The 17,279-nt window shown below is 40.7% G+C and overlaps 1 protein-coding gene across 8 annotated transcripts in view; it reads left to right on the top strand.

Moving 5' to 3' along the window:
* Positions 1 to 17,279, top strand: part of IPO11 (importin 11) — a 277,976-nt gene that overhangs the window by 160,658 nt on the left and 100,039 nt on the right. For all 8 annotated transcript variants that reach the window (XR_006281719.1, XM_038401357.2, XM_043515249.1 and 5 more), the window contains one exon: positions 12,239 to 12,315. Coding sequence is in view for 7 of the 8 variants with exons in the window: in XM_038401357.2 (XP_038257285.1) it covers positions 12,239 to 12,315 (77 nt within the window). In the remaining variant the exon portion in view is untranslated. The remainder of the gene's footprint in view (positions 1 to 12,238; positions 12,316 to 17,279) is intronic.

Consider the following 17,279-nt stretch of genomic DNA (forward strand, 5'->3'; position numbering starts at 1 on the left):
ACAGCTTTGACAGAGAAGATTAAGGACACAGTGATACAGTGCATATACTATCTTACTGTATATTTGACAGTTCAGACTGAAGGAATGAACAGGTAGAGCAAATGAACTGTTTTTCTTGAAACTGCCAATTTTGAATGTGAAACTGAAGTTTTCCCCAACTTTCTTGCTTTTCTTTGTTTTCAGATAAATTGAAATGAAGAAAGGTTATTAATATTACTAAGAGTCCTATTGTTGGTCTAAAAGTCATTAATTATCTTCCTGGGCAGACTAAAAAAACAGTTACCTGTCCTTAACAGCTTACAATCAAAATGAAGATAGATTTTTTTTCACTCCTATTTCCTACATTGTAGTTCTATTTTTGCCCCTTATTAGATTTAGATTAATAGATTTTTAGGTCCAGAAGGGACTTTTATGATGGTATAGTCTGATGTCCTATAAAATACAGGCCATAGAGTTTCATCTGGTGATTATTGTGTCTGGCCCAACAACTTGTCACTGAACTAAAGCATATCTTTTTGAAAGATTCCAAGTGAAGAAGAATTTACACTTCTTTTAGAGAGATGTCCCTGTGGGTGCTCCACTCCAGGTGTTGGTGCGTCCCTGTGCCTTCACTCTGAGATTTTTACAACAGTACTCCTGCCGGTCGCGCATGCGCAGAGCCTGACCCCCGCTCCACACATATACACATTCCAAGTGTACCTTAATAGTATACATGCACGACCGGTCTCGTCAGTTCCTTCTCTACCGTCCTGGCCTGAGACGGAGCTCAGCAGACTCATTAGAGATTTTTCTCTCCCTTTGTTACAATTACCTTTCTAGTTAGTTAGTTGTTACCAGTAGTACTTAGTTACCATTTTTCTATCTTTTCTCTCAAAAAAAAAAAAAAAAAAAAATTCCTTCATTCCTGTCAGCGGCAGCCACTTCCGACATGACTGGCTCCCCAGGCTTTAAGCGCTGCTCTACCTGCAATGATGCCATCCCTCTGTCGATGGCCATTCAAAATGCATAAAATGTTTGGGGGAGTCCCACATCCACCCAAAATGTGCCCACTGCAGCAAACTTAAATCCAGGGCATGGAAGGACAGGGAGCTGAGACTAAAACTGCTCCTCCTCCAGCAATCCTTAGGGTCAGCTTCAGACCAAGGCGCCGACTCCGCTACACACCACAGCCCCCTCACCTCAAAGAAAGATAAGAAAACTTAAAAAAAACAGCACCTTTTCTCACCAGCAGAGGGAACTTTGTGGCACAAGCCTTCCCCGAGCAGGTCTACAGCCTCCCTCCCTGCGCTTCCCCGGCTGAGTACTTTTGACACTCCAGGCTCCTCCGGCATCACACAAAACCCTCCTGCGGCTCTGACGATAGCACAAAACTCCAGTGCTGAGGCTTGAGGCTTCCAGTTCCTTGCCTCTCATCTGGCACCGTTCAGCACCGCGACGGAAGCGGTGCTGACACATGCTGACATGCCTGACCCCCCGCAGGCTGTTATTGCTCTCCCGGCACTGACATCTGCTGAGCTGGCCGGCAGTGAAACAAGCAGGACACCGGTGCAGAGGAACTTTTCTTCACAGCAGAGTCCCCTTGCACAGCCCTCACCTCACAGAGGAGCTCCAGCACCACAATTTACACAGTCAAGAGACCTGCTGGTGTCACTTATCCTGCAGTCACCCCTACTTAATGCCTACTTCTCCCAAATGCTCAGTCAGGGTCCGGACAGCCTTCCTCCAGTGATGAGGAAGCTGGACTGCAGGGGGAATTTTCACCATATCAACCCCCCAATCAATAGGGGTCATAGAAAAATTACCTCATCCTACTCTGAGGATCCTGCCCCGTGGTGCGTAAACCCCTGGATGGCACCACCTATGCCCTTCCCACCACAGTGGCAATATTGGTCTCCATGAGTATCTTATTCTCAAGACCACACTTACTATGCCACCATAGCCAGACATGACACCTGCCCGGCACCCCCAGCTAACGAACCTGTTACTGATGTAGGAGACCAGGCAGCACCGTTACAACTTCAGGATCAGTCACGACCTGCCTCAAACCCTTTAAACCCAGTTGTAATGCCTGATGATGCCTTACTTCCTCCTCCCCCGACATCTTCAGATGACTTTTCTCAAAATTTCAAGACCTTTTCAAATGAGTTGCCAGTGAATTAAGAACTAACTTGGAGGAGGTTCCTGAGCAGCAGCATGAGTTAACGGACATCCTGCAGCCGTCGTCTTCTAGGATTGCATTACCGATCAACACAGCCCTTTTGGAACCTGCTAAGGACGTCTGGCAGACTTCCTCTGTAAGCCTACCTACCTGTAAACAAGCGGATCGCAAGTACTTCATCCCTTCCAAGGGCTCTGAATTCTTTTTCACTCATCCAGCCCCAAATTCACTGGTAGTAGACGCAGTTAAACAAAAGTTCTCCACTCCATCCAACAAGGACAGTAAGCAATTAGATCTGCTCGAACGTAAAGTATATGCATCTTCTTCATTACAGTTTTGCATAGCTAATTATACTGCCGTTCTGGCAAAATATGACCACAAAAATTACTACAAATTCATGGACTTAATTGATGACATTCCAGAAAAAAAGAAACAACAATTCACGGCTCTAGTTTCTGAGGGATAGATCATCTCACATACTGCGCTTCAAGCGGCCTTCGATGCAGCCGATACTGCAGCAAGATCCACTGCTACAGCAGTGGTCATGTGCCGAGGATCATGGCTCTCCTCCTCTTCCTTTCCTCGAGAGGTCTAGAATACCATTGAAGATCTTCCCTTCGACGGCGACAAACTCTTTGCCTCCACGACAAACAACGTACTTCATTCAATGAAAGACTCAAGGGCAACTCTCCGGTCTTTAAGGATTCAAACCCCTATGACCAGAAGGTGACAAGATAGATATCAATCTTACCAGTGTCCACGCTACCCCACATATACCCAGCAATTCCATAGATCACATGAGCAACAACAGCAATGCCAGAGATCCAGATACCAGCGTCGCTATCCTAATTCCTCAGCAACAGCATCTCAACCCCCTCCAATTAATAAGCAGATCTGAAGCCTTGGTTGAGGGTTTAGAAAACAACATTCCCTCTTCAGCGCTTACACCACACATCCCTATTTTTGGACACCATGTACGACCATTGTCCCATCAATGGCAGAACATTACCACCGACAAGTGGGTTATAGAGATCGTCACAATTGGCTATTCCATCCCTTTCCTATCCTTGCCTCCTACCCACTCACCCTCCCCGTCCCTCTTCAGGGACCCCTCTCACGAGCAACTGCTCCTCCAAGAAGTTCTATTGGGAGCAATGGAACTTGTGCCTGAACGACACAGAGGGAAGTGGTTTTATTCCCATTATTTCTTAACAGAAAAGAAAATCAGGGATGGCGACCGATCCTCGACCTCAGGCAGCTCAACAAATTTATCAAAAAAGCAAAATTTCAAAATGGTTATCCTCACCACCATACTCCCAGCGCTGGAGCAGGGCGATTGGTTTTCAGCCCTTGATCTACAGGACACTTATTTTTATGTGACTATACACCCAGCCCACAGACGTTTCCTTCATTTTACCCTCAGATTGACATATTTTCAATACAGGGTACTACCTAGCCTAGCCATGGCCCCTCCCCCCCCCGTGTTTTTGGTCACTGTGCTCTCACTGAGGTCATGTCTACACTACAAATTTAAGTCGACCTATATTAGGTTGATTTACAGCCACCACAGTAATTCGGCTGTTTGTGTCCACACTACCCTCCCTCTGTCGGTGGTATGCGTCCTCACCAGGAGAGCTTCCACCGACTTAAGAGGGGCAGTGTTGGGGGCTGAGAGCCTGGGCTCCCTCCGGGCTCTTGGGTCCCCACTCCGTGCCAGGAGCTCAGCTGCCCTCCACCTCCTTTCTGCCCCTCCCCCCCCGCCCAGAGCAGGGAGCAGGGAGAATGATCCCCAGCTCAGAGAGGGGAGTATTAGAAGCAGCCTGGCTGGGAGTGAGGAGCAATGATCGCAGCGGGACAGCAAGGTTCCCAGCAGAAAGCCCTGCAGGCGGTGCGAGCCAGGGTGGCAACCCGGCTGGGCTCAGAGTCAGAGCTGGACTTTCTTGTCAATTTCACAGCTCCAGCAAGGAGCCATGAAATTGGCTGCTGGCTGTCGTTGTCAATGTAAGTATCCCACAGTGTCTACACGGCCACTGCGTCACCCTAACTACACCGACATAAGCCCTACACCTCTCATGGAGGTGGAGTAGTTATGTTAGTGTAGTAGGACACTTGCGTTGGTGGCTGTAGCGTAGACACTGACATAATTAGGTTGACGTAAGCTGCCTTACGTCGACCTGACTCTCTGTAGTGATAACTGGTTTCAGAGTAGTAGCCGTGTTACTCTGTATCCGCAAAAAGAAAAGGAGTACTTGTGGCACCTTGGAGACTAACACATTTATTTGAGCATAAGCTTTCGTGATAGCTGTAGCTTTCGCGGTTTCTTTAAAAAAAAGATATTGAAGTAATCACAAGGTTTTTTTCTAAAAACTGCTTTGAAAATTACCTTTAGTTAAAGATGTATAACTAATCTTTAGGTTTTCCTTTAAATGAGAAAGATGAGGAAATTCATCGGAATTTACCTCTAATTTACCTTTTACATACCATGAGAGGTGTAGGGCTTATGTTGGTGTAGTTAGGGCGACGCAGTGGCCGTGTAGACGCTGTGGGATACTTACATTGACAACGACAGCCAGCAGCCAATTTCATGGCTCCTTGCTGGAGCTGTGAAATTGACAAGAAAGCTGGCTCTGGTCCCAGCCTGGTTGCCACGCTGGCTCGCACTGCCTGCAGGGCTTTCTGCTGGGAACCTTGCTGTCCCCCTGCGATCATGGCTCCTCACTCCCAGCCAGGCTGCTTCTGCTTCTACACCGATCTGTAAATAGTATGTGGTTTTACATGTCCTATCCTATGCTGCAGTATTTAGAGCCTGCATATACTATACTACATGTGTAACGTACTATACAATTTATAAATCGATGTAGTGTAAAATTCTTGGTAATTTTTTATTCTGGTTTTTCTGTTGCAGGGTTTCATTTTACCTTAAAATCCATTCCTTTTTTCTTGTAATCTTGTGTTCAATGAGCTGAACATTTCCACCCATTATGATTAATCTGTTTTAGCTTCTGTTAGTTTAAAGAATTAATTTTACGGTTTTAGGGATGACCTTTTTCATGAGATGACTTTTTGTATCCTGAAGATTAAGGTTCAGTTTATACACTTAAGGTGTAGCCAGCAGCCATATGACAGAATTATTTTTATGTGTTCCTCCTGAACTGCTTAAACCACTTGGAAATTCAAGATTCATTTCATGCACTGTTTGTCTCTCAGGTGTTTGCCTACAGTACTTTATGGTGTTTGGCTTTTGCTAAAGCCTCTTCTGAAAATATGTGGCTCAGATTTTAATTGTTTCTTGTTTAATACCATCCATTGTACCAAAATTCATTTTGTTTGTTGTATGTGGAATGCTTGTTCTAGCTTAGGGATGTTTATATAGAATAGAGTTAAATTAGAAGAAATTTTTAGAAAAGAAGACGGTTAAGGAAGGAATTTAGCTAGCTAATCTATATGGTTTATATTAACCTATGACTGATCCACTTTCCTCCCAAGTAGAGTTCCGTGGGAATAAAAGGAAATAGGTTCCAACCTCTACTCAATTTTCTCATGACTGAAGATATTTCAAACTCTTAGTACACTATAATCGCGGTTAACTCGTGATTAACTCAAAAAATTAATCTTGAATGAAAAAATTAATCGTGATTAATTGCTGTTTTAATCGCATTGTTAAACAATAGAATACCAATTGAAATTTATTAAATTTTTTAATTTTTTTTTACATTTTCAAATATATTGATTTCAGTTACAACACAGAATACAAAGTGTACACTGCTCATTTTATATTATTTTTATTACAAATATTTACACTGTAAAAATGATAAAAGAAACAGTATTTTTCAATTTACCTCATAAAAGTACTGTAGTGCAATATTTATCGTGAAAATACAGCTTACAAATGTAAATATTTTTTGTTATATAACTGCACTCTAAAACAAAACAATGTAAAACTTTAGAGCCTACAAGTCTACTCAGTCCTACTTCTCATTAAGTGAATCTCGAAGACAAACAAGTTTGTTTACATTTACAGAAGATAATTATTTACAATGTCACCAGAAAGTGAGAACAGGTGTTCACATGGGACTTTTGTAGCCAGCATTGCAAGGTATTTACTTGCCAAATATGCTAAACATTCGTATGCCCCTTCGTGCTTCAGCCACCATTGCAGAGGACATGCTTCCATGCTGCTGACTGAATTCCTTGGGGGAGAATTGTATGTCTACAGCTCTATTTACCTGCCTTCTGCCATATATTTTATGTTATAGCAGTCTCAGATGATGGCTCAGCACATGTTCATTTTAAGAACACATTTGCTGCAGATTTGACAAAGTGCAAAGAAGGTACCAATGTGAGATTTCTAAAGATAGCTACAGCACTCGACCCAAGGTTTAAGAATCTGAAGTGACTTCCAAAATCTGAACGGGACAAGGTGTGGAGCATGCTTTCAGAAGTCTTAAAAGAGCAACACTCTGATGCAGAAACTACAGAATCCAAACCACCATAAAAGAAAATCAACCTTCTGCTGGTGGCATCTGACTCAGATGATGAAAATGAACATCCACACAGCTTTGGATTGTTATCAAGCTGAACCTGTCACCAGCATGGACGCATGTCCTCTGGAATGGTGGTTGAAGCATGAAGGGACATATGAAGCGCATCTGGCATGTAAATATTTTGCGATATCTGCTACAACAGTGCCATGAGAACACCTGTTTTCACTTTCAGGTGACATTGGGAACAAGAAGCAGACAGCATTATCTTCTGCAAATGTGAACAAACTTGTTTGTCTGAGCGATTGGCTGAACAAGAAATAGGACTGAGTAGACTTGTAGGCTCTAAAGTTTTACAGTGTTTTATTTTTGAATGCCATTATTTTTGTAAATACATTTGTAAGTTCAACTTTCATGATAAAGAGTTTGCACTACAGTACTTGCATTAGGTGAGTTGAAAAATACAATTTCTTTTGTTTTTTACAGTGTAAATATCTGTAATCAAAAATAAATATAAAGTGAGTACTCTACTCTTTATATTCTGTTATAATTGACATCAATATATTTGAAAATGTAGAAAACATCCAAAAATATTTAAATAAATGGTATTCTATTATTGTTTAATAGTGTAATTGTGATTAATTTTTTAATCACTTGACAGCCCTAGCTTATTATTAGAACTCATGAAGATTAGAGGGGTGCCTCAAATCTCAAAAGATGGGAGAGACTCTTTAGGTTCAGTTGACTAAATCTGGTGATGTGTAAACCCTCTATCAACTTTGAAGGCCCAATCAAAGTGGCTTTATGCCTAGCAGAAGTAATACCAAGTTGCCTAGATCTGTCCAGGTTGACCAGGTTTTGTGCCAAAATCCATCACCACTGATTACTAGAGAACTGCTTACCCAACTGGCAGTTTTCTAGGGCAAAATGTAGGGGTTTGTGAAAGTGTTTTATGGATTTGTTGCTTAAATGGTTTGATTGGATTTAATAGTTCCCACAATGTGGTGTCTTGTGGGAGCACAACAGTGCTACATTGATGCAAGACTAACACTAATGCAGAGTTGGTACCTGTGACAAAGGGCTAGACAATTTCCTGTTTTTAATTAATCTTGTTTTTTTTATTGATTATTACTGTATGGGTAATTTATCCTTTATCTTTAAGGCAGACATCCTTAAAGAGTAGAAAACCAATTTAACCTGTAATTAGAGGTGCTACAAGCTAAAAAGTATCTGGAACCTACACTTAATTCCTCTCTTGGTCAAGAAGCAATGGGAAAATGTGTCCTCTTCCAGTGAGCTGTGTTGCAATCAGGCTGCAAGAAATGAACACAAGGGGAGAAGTCTTAAGGACCAAAGTGGGGATGAAATTTGGGAGGGTGTTGGTCACCGTACATCTGTACAACATTGAGTTGTAAATTATCTGGATCTCCCATAGGCAGAGTCTGGCTTGGCCAGTACTTGAATGAGAGACCTCTAGGAATTAGTGTTAGTTATTCATTAGGCAGTGCTCTTCTCTTTGGGTTATTATTGATCAACTGCCTCAGCGTGTATGTTTTTTCATAGGATCACAGAAATATAGGGCTGGTAGGGACCTTGAGAAGTCATCAAGTCCAGCCCCCTGCACTGTGGCAGGAGGAAGTAAACCTAGACTATCCCTGACAAGTGTTTGTCCAAACTATTTTATCAGGTCCCCCCCTCGGTCTTTTGTCAAGACTAAACATGCCACTTTTTTTAATCTTTCCTCATAGGTCAGGTTTTCTAAACCTTTTATAATGTTTGTTGCTCTCCTCTGGACACTCTCCAGTTTGTCCACATCTTTCCAAAAATGTGGTGCCCAGAACTGTAGACAGTACTCCAGCTGAGGCCTCACCACTGCTGAGTAGCGTGTGGCAATTATCTCTTGTGCTTTGCATACAAAACTTTGGTTAATACAACCTAGAATATTAGACTTTTTCTCAACTGCATCACCTTGTTGATGCATAAGAATGGCCCTACTGGGTCAGACCAAAGATCCATCTAGCCCAGTATCCTGTCTTCCGATCGTGTCCAGGTGCCCCAGAGGGAATGAACAGAACAGGTAATGATCAAGTGATCAATCCCCATCATTCCCAGCTTCTGGCAAACAGAGGCTAGGGACAGCATTCCTGCCCATCCTGGCTAATAGCCATTGATGGACCTATCCTCCATGAATTTATCTAGTTCTTTTTTGTTATGGTCTTGGCCTTCACAACATCCTCTGGCAAGGAGTTCCGCAGGTTGACTGTATGTTGTGTGAAGAAATGCTTCCTTTTATTTCTTTTAAACATGCTGCCTATTAATTTCATTTGATGACCCCTTGTTCTTGTGTTATGAGTAGTAGTAAACAACACTTTCTTACCTACTTTCTCTATGCCAGTCATGATTTTATAGACCTCCAATCATATCTTCCCTTTAGCTGTCTTTTTTCCAAGCTGAAAAGTCCCAGTCTTATTAATCTCGCTTCATACGGAAGCTGTTCCATACCCCTAATCATTTCTGTTGCCCTTTTCTGAACCTTTTCCAATTCCAATATATCTTTTTTTGAGCTGAGCCTACCACATCTGCCAACGGTATGCAAATGTGGATGTACCATGGATTTATATAGAGGCAATATTCAATTTGTAATCCACTATGACCCTCAGATCCTTCTTTGCAGTACTACCACCACGCCAGTTATTTCCCATTTTATAGTTGTGCATTTGATTTTTTCCTTCCTAAGAGAAGTGCTTTGCATGTGTCTATATTGAATTTCATCTTGTTGAATTCAGACCAATTCTGCAATTTGTCATGGTCATTTTGAACTCTAATCCCGTCTTCCAAGACGCTTGCAACCCATCTCAGCTTGATGTCATCTGCAGATTTTATAAGCATATTCTCCACTCCCTTATCAAAAATATTAAATAGTACTGGACCCAGGACTGTGGGCCCCAATAGATACACCCGCCCAGTTTGATAGCAAACTGTTGATAACTACCCTTTGAGTATAGTTTTTCAGCTAGTTGTGGAGCTAGTTTATCGTAATTTCATTTAGATTTAATTTCCCTAGTTTGCTTATGAGAATGTCATGTGAGACTTGTCAAAGCCTTAACTCAAGATGTATCACTTCTACTGCTTCCTGCCCATCCAGTAGTCCAGCAAACCTGTCAAAGAAGGAAATTAGGTTGGCTTGACAGGATTTGTTCTTGACAAATCCATACTAGCTATCGTCCCAGTGCTTACAAATTGATTGTTTACTAATTTGTTCCATTATCTTTCCAGGGATCGAAGTTAGGCTGACTGTAATATCCGGGATCCTCTTTGTTCCCCCCAGGATAATTGCTAACAGTTCCAAGATTGCTTCAGCTAGTTCCTTAAGTATCCTAGGATGAATTTCATCAGGACCTGCTGCCTTAAATATACCTAACTTATCTAAATAGTCTTTAAACTGTTCTTTCCCTACTTTGGCTGCATTCCTTCCCCCTACTTTGTAATATTAATATCTGGTCACCATTAACCTTTTTAGTGAAAACTGAAGCAAAACAGGCATTAAACACCTCAGCGTTATTAATGTTATCAGTTATTAGCCTCCTTCCCTGCTAAGTAGAGCACCTACGCTTTCCTTAGTATTTATCTTGATCCTAATGTGTTTAAAGAACCTCTTCTTAGCCCTGGTCTACGCTACAAGTTTAGGTCGAATTTAGCAACGTAAGATCGATTTAACCCTGCACCCATCCGCACAATGAAGCCATTTTTGTCGACTAAATGGGTTCTTAAAATCGATTTCTGTACTCCTCCCCGACAAGGGGATTAGCGCTGAAATCAACATTGCTGGGTCGAATTTGGGTTAGTGTGGATGTAATTCAATGGTATTGGCCTCCGGGAGCTATCCCACAGTGCTCCATTGTGATTGCTCTGGGCAGCACTCTGAACTCTGATACACTCAATAGCCACCCACCTCTTCATTCATTTTTTTGGTGATTCTTAAATGGATTCCTGAATAAGTTGAAGAACAGAGTGGCAATTGAAACTGTTGTTTCTCACTTTTGTGGTGTGCTGCTACGATGCATGTGTTACTCCTGGGAGAATTCTGCACCAAAAAATTGAAAATTCTGCACACAATATTTGAAAATTTTATTTGTCAAAATAACACAATATAAGCATGCCAGTTTCAATTATTTTGATAATTTATTTCAAAATATCTGTCAGCAAGTATGTCTAACAATGCAGACCGGAAAAAAAAAAATCTGGTAATTTTTTTTTTTCTCCCCACACAAATAGATTCCTTACTAGGCATATTAATACAGAACTTTGAGTAATTCATTTAAATTCTAATACAGAACTGTATTTCCTGCACCTGTCAGAAGCAGTGCAAAGGCTTGGAGGAGCCAGGATTAGTGGGGGAGCTGAGGGAGAAGGAAGGAGCCTAGGACTGAACCTGTTGGGTGTGGGTGATAGGTTTTTTTGTGGGTTTTTTTTTGTTTTTTTGTTTGTTTTTTTTTTGTTATGGGGCAGGGGAGAGATTCCCAAGTAGTTGGGAAGCCTTCCCTGATGCAAACCCTGGCTGACCCAAGCCCTCTCCCATTTAAGCAGGTACATCTGCCCCGTCCCCACAGCCCCCAACCCCAGGTTCTCTCTGCAACCCCCTTCTCCTGTTCCCAGGCTCAATGCTGTCATCCTATGAGCTCCTAAGTCCATGCTCCAGTGTGTCCCCTCCACAAGCCACTCTGAACTCCAGTCTGTGACCCCCCCCCAGAAGCCCTGTGTCCCCCTACTCTGCAGGCAGGGTGCTGTGATGAACTTCCACTCTTCGGGGAATTCTGCAGCACTGGGCATAGCTTTTTTTCTCCCTTAGAAAATATATTCTGCCCCAGAAGTGCCACAGTTCCCCCTTTTGCCCACCAGGGGTTGTTCTGACATCGCAGTGGTCTCTTGTGGGCAAAAGGCAGAACTGCAGCACTTTTTAAGCAAAATGTATTTCATGCAGGAATATACAAAATTATGTGGGACAGAGGAATTCCACGTGTCTGCAGATGCACACAATTCACCCAGGAGTAGTGTGTGTGGCCTCAATGGACACTGCTAAGTATTGAAGTGCCACACATATTCCAATTGTGCATATCCACAAAGGCAATTGTTTTACTGGTAAATAGACTTAATTATTTTCCTTTGTGAAAAATATCTTACTAAAAGGGTAATAACAAATTTCTACTCATCCATCTGCCTTTTCCCCTCAGTTGATGTATTGTAATACTTGTAGTAATATTTCATTCAAAAATAGAATGGGATATTAGAGACCAGACTTACTTCCCCTCAATTAATGGGTATATACCATTTGCTGTAAAGGTGGCTTTTCCCAAAGTTATCAGCCATGTATTGGGAGTATGAATCCAGGTATATGGATCTGTAATTCCTGACTTATTTGGAAAAAAAATACCCTACCAGGTAAGTAATTCTGTGATATAACAAAACAATAAGAGGAAACTAAAGCAAACATAAATATCACACAAAAGTAAATGTTTAGAAAGTTAATTGTTTTAGTTAAATACTTGTAAAAATAGTTTGTTGGCAAAGACACTGAATCATCTGACACTTATTTTTGCAGAGCTAAGTTCAGAAAACCTCAGAACCTGCTTTAAGATCATCAATGCTTATATTTTTTTATCTTCCGAATTTCTACAGGTATGTGGGGAAATGAAGTTACTATTTTGTGAAGCTTTGTGTTCACCATTTAATTTTGATTGTTGTTAGTGTATTGTGCCAAAAGACACTTTTCTCCTCTTTTCTATATCAGGACATATTTTTCATATCAAAATATTATTTTGCAGTAATAACTGATTCATTGCACATTGTGGGCTTTCAGTAAAATAATGTAGTTGAAGATTCTGGTTTCTAGACGTATACAGCATTATAATAACCATATTTACAATTTTAAAATATCCATTGAAACATTCTCATTAGGGAACAATAGTTTGAAAATTTTAATAAAAATAATAATATTTTTATTATACTAGTGCCCACCAAGTTAGTTCTGAAACACATTGTGCTAGGTGCTGTATACATACATAGTAAGTGATAATCCCTTCTCCGAAAGAGTTTACAATTTAATTAGGCAAGACAGACTAAGGAAGGAAATTAGTAGTACTTTATTCTCATTTTATAGATGGGGAATTTAGACACAGAGATTAAGGATCAGATTTTTGAAGATACTGAAATCAATGAGTGCTAAGTGCCTAAATACTTTTAAAAATCTGGGCCTAAATGACTTTCCCAAAGTGTCTGAGGAATTCTGTGGCAGAGGTGGGAATTGAATCAAGATCATCTGATTTAAAACACAGTGACTTAACCATAAAATGATCCTAATCAATCTCTTTCTCTGTTGTGCCACCCTTCCTATTCCATTTTGATTGTAACTCAAAGGTTGAATTCCTTTCCTTTTAAATAAGAGTGTAAGAGACATGCAACAAGTGTTTTTTAAATTTATATATGGGTTGTCAGGAATATAGCCTATGTGATGCTCAGCTGTGCAGAAGTAGAATTAATTTATCCAGAATCAACTAGGGTTTATTGGAAAGAAAAGGGAAGTTTTCATTTTAATAAAATTGACTGCATTACATTTGTTTTCTTGTCAACCATCCTCTGTCACTTGAAACTGGTTATTGCTTGAGTAGCGTAGAATCCCCCATTTCACTGTAATTGAGACAATCTCAACTGTCACCCATTAGGCTATTTTTAACTGTGTGAGAGAAGGAAATCAGACCTGTTTGTTATGCCATCCCCTAAATCTGTTTTTGCAAGAAGAAAGATGTAAAGATATAGAAAAATTGAGAAAAGTTGGGCTTTGTGCATTCTTTTATCTAAATTTATTCCTGTACTTTGATAAAGCTTAATTTGGAACTTAATTTGCTCATTACATAGCTATTACTAAAAAAAGGTGTATATTGATCCTATAATTTTAATTTCTTTAATAAGCAGAAAAGTCAAATGTAAAGTGAAAATTATTGGAGACTAAACTATGTTCCATATGAAACTCAGCAGAGTTCAATTTAAATGGATTTTACTTCTGTACCCAATCTGATTTAAAATGTAATCTTACTTAAATTCTAAATGGATAAATTTATGATTATATATATATTTTTTAAATTATTGAATCATAGTCTCTCAGAGTTATTACATTTAAAGGGGCAGTAGTTTTCATTGAAAACTTAAGTCAAAAGTATTCCCCCTCCCCCATTTGGCTGTAGAATTAATATTTTTTGTGATTTGATTTCCATGATAATGTTTAATAAAGCAGGTGTTTAACAGGAAATGAAATTATTGAAGTAATTCTTACTTTCTGGACAGTACTAAGTCGTTCTTTGATTAACATTATTTTTAAGTGTAGAATTCAAATTTTTGTAGATACTGTACGACAGGATTCTTGCAGAAGAGACTAGTGGTGAAAATCTGTTGAATACTCTTTTAAAGAAGATAGATATTATCCACTGCTTCAATTAAAACACATTTTTGAGTGCCCTCAAGATTCTTTTGAAAATTATATCAGAAATGCTGTCACTGGAAGAGTATTTTATTCCTATGGAGGTTTTGCTAATGGGTAGTTACGGTTACTAACTACACTTCTTAGTACAATAACTAAAATTCTAGGAAATCATCAGTTAAACCAACAGTCTCATCCAGTCCAGCCTCATCTCACATGCTCTCCCATCCAAACATCATAATACCAAAATAAATACTCCTCAGTCCTTCCACAGATGACTCTTTTGATTCCATAATATAACCAACCACAGTGCACACACGTCCTTCCTCATAATCACAATTAAATGCATAACTTGAACTCTGATTTTTCAGCTAATTTAAGATGTTACATGTAGAATTATGTGCAGCATTAAATTTAATGTATTTGTAAATAAACAAGTATGAAGTTAGAGTTAAGACTGTGTTTGCAGAAGTCCTGAGTATCTGCACTTCCCAGTTGAAAATGAGTTCTCAACATTTTTAAAGATGAAGATTTCTCAAGTTGGGTAGCCAAAAATGAAACATCCTAAACTTTGGTACTATTTTTAATTATACAGTACTTGTGAAAGTTAATAAATAGGGGGGTTCTGCTGGGGTCCAGCTGAAGGGAGAAAAAGAGACATAGTACTGAGAATTAGGTAATCTACAGAACAGAAGAAAATCTAAATAGGTGCCTGATGGAATGGGAATTGAGATTAAAAGAATGGAATAGTATAGGAGGCAAAGGGACAGCAGAATCCAGAGGAAAAGGGATGCTGAATTGGAGGGGAGGAGCAAGAGCTATAGAGGAAAAAGTCAGAAGTTAAAACAGAATGAACAATAAGCAAAAAAAAAAAAAAATCCTTAGAGATAAAAGGAAAAAATGAAAGGACAAAGATGGAGAAAACAATAAACAAATAAAGACCACTTTAATTACTTAAAAGTGCATATTGTTATCCACTCTTTGGCTTTATGTTCAATTTCAGCCAAATAGTATTTCTGAACAGCTGCATTCTACGCTATCTGAAGATTCCAACTGGAAGTAAAAGATTTCAGGTTTATCAATCTGCCTTTTCCAGGTATTAGTCCAGATTCTAAGCTTTGGTACACTGCTAATACTAAATAAAATGAGAATGACAGAATCTTGTATACTTAAGAATTTTAATGGAGTTGCACGTAGTCCACCCACACTACTAGTGAGGGAATGAACGGCCTCTAAACCAGAGGGATTTTTTAATTCCTACCTCAGAAAGGGTAAGCTGCCAAGAACTTCCAAGCAAGCTGTGGCCAGCCATCTGCCTGTCACGGGGTCCACACACCACTAGGGCACCTCCTCCTGGCTGCTCTGGGCATTAAGTCCTTCCAGGTGCTGTGCCTTCTTCTATCAGTCTCTCAACCCATCTCTGCAACTCCATATGCTCTATCTTCGTGACTTGGTTCTCAGGCCAGGTCACTATGGTCCTCTGGGGTAACAGAGTATTTCAGGGCAAACCATCCCAGGCAGTCTATTCTCCACTGCTTGGCCTGTGCCACATCCCCAGTGGTTAGCAGGGGAATCTGGGTCCACCCTTTACTCCAGGATCCAGATCAAGGGCCCTCTCTTTAGCAGCCGAGGTCTGCACTATTTTATTCCTTGCTGCTTTTCCTCTGAGTCTTTCCTCCTTTCTGGCTCTCCCCCATTTCTGGGTTTGCCAGCCCAAACTCCCTTCTCGCAGGGAGTGACTGCAGACTACTTCCCTGCAATCCCCAGCTGCTCTCAGCTACTGGGCTTTATACAGACTCCACCTGTTTCTGTCCAGCTGAACCTCATCTAATTAATCCCTGGCTCCACCTTCAGGTTCATCTGGGGAATTAATTGGCCCATCCAGCCACCTTAACCTCTCCTGGGAATGGTGGAGGGCAACACCCCATCACACTGCCCAGGAAATCAATTGTGGACACTGTTGCTTCTTGCCTCTCTTTTCTGGAAAAGATCCCTGAGAAGGTGGTTGTTGGCCAACTCCAACATAGGGCACTCATAGGTTCTTTGGACTTCATCCACTCAGGTATAACCACCCTATGGCACAGAAAGAGTGCTTATAGTTGTGGCTGACAATCTCAGGGCAACGGACAGAGGCCAGGCTGCTACAGTGGTCTGTGGGCATAGGGTATTGCTGACCTGACTACAAGACCTTATAAAGCTGATTGAATCAAACTAAAATAATTCCACTTGTTTCTCTCAGTACTAACTCTGGTACTAGTTTTGGTTGGCTGCTGTTCCTTTCTGAAGACTTTCATTCATAGATTCCAGGATTAATCTGATCACCTCTTTTGTTCAGTGATAGACATGTTTATATATGAGACAATATGGTTTACAGTGTTTTCGGCAGCTTTTGAAAAATGTATCTTGCTCCTATTAGCTTACGGACTAGAGCTGTAGGCCAGCATGAAAAATACCTGTATTGTCACACCTCCTGTAATTTAAAGGAATAAAACAACTCTGAATTTTTGTACTGTATTTAATTGAATTATATTGCAAAATCAACTTCATATTTTCCTGCTTTGCTGATTTTCAGTTTTCCTCCTTATTTATTATTACTGTAATCAGCCAGTAGATGATACCCAAGTGCAAGAAGCCAAGTCCTGGAGGCTCAGTGGCTTAGGGCGGTGGTTTTCAACTTTTTTTTTCATTTGTAGCCCCCTAAAAAATGTTTAATGGAGGTGCGAACTCCTTTGGAAATCTTAGACATAGCCTGTGGACCCCCAGGGACCACAAGTTGAAAACCACTGCTCTATAGTGGTAACAACCTTTTGCGAACCCCAGATTGAAAGCCACTGACTTACAGGGTCAAGAAGTCGGAGGATTCCAGGACTGTGGGAGGAGCCATGGGGAGAGGTGGTGTGGAGGTCACCACCTTAGCAGGACTCTGTGGGTGTGGGCCTCGAAGAAAGGAAGAAGGACTGTCTTGTCCTGGATGCAGGGGAGCATAAACCTGGGGGGAAAGGACTTGTGATGGACACTGCTAGTTTGGGACTGGTGGTGAACACTTTGAACATAGACCAACAAATTAAATAAATAAATCTCTACAATTAACAGAGCAGTTTATTTTTTGCCTTATGGCCTGGATCACACACCTTCACTTGCAGGATAAACCCCACAATCCAACCTCTGT

This window comes from Dermochelys coriacea, chromosome 5, assembly GCF_009764565.3.
Source record: "Dermochelys coriacea isolate rDerCor1 chromosome 5, rDerCor1.pri.v4, whole genome shotgun sequence".
NCBI classification, from domain to species: Eukaryota; Metazoa; Chordata; order Testudines; family Dermochelyidae; genus Dermochelys; species Dermochelys coriacea.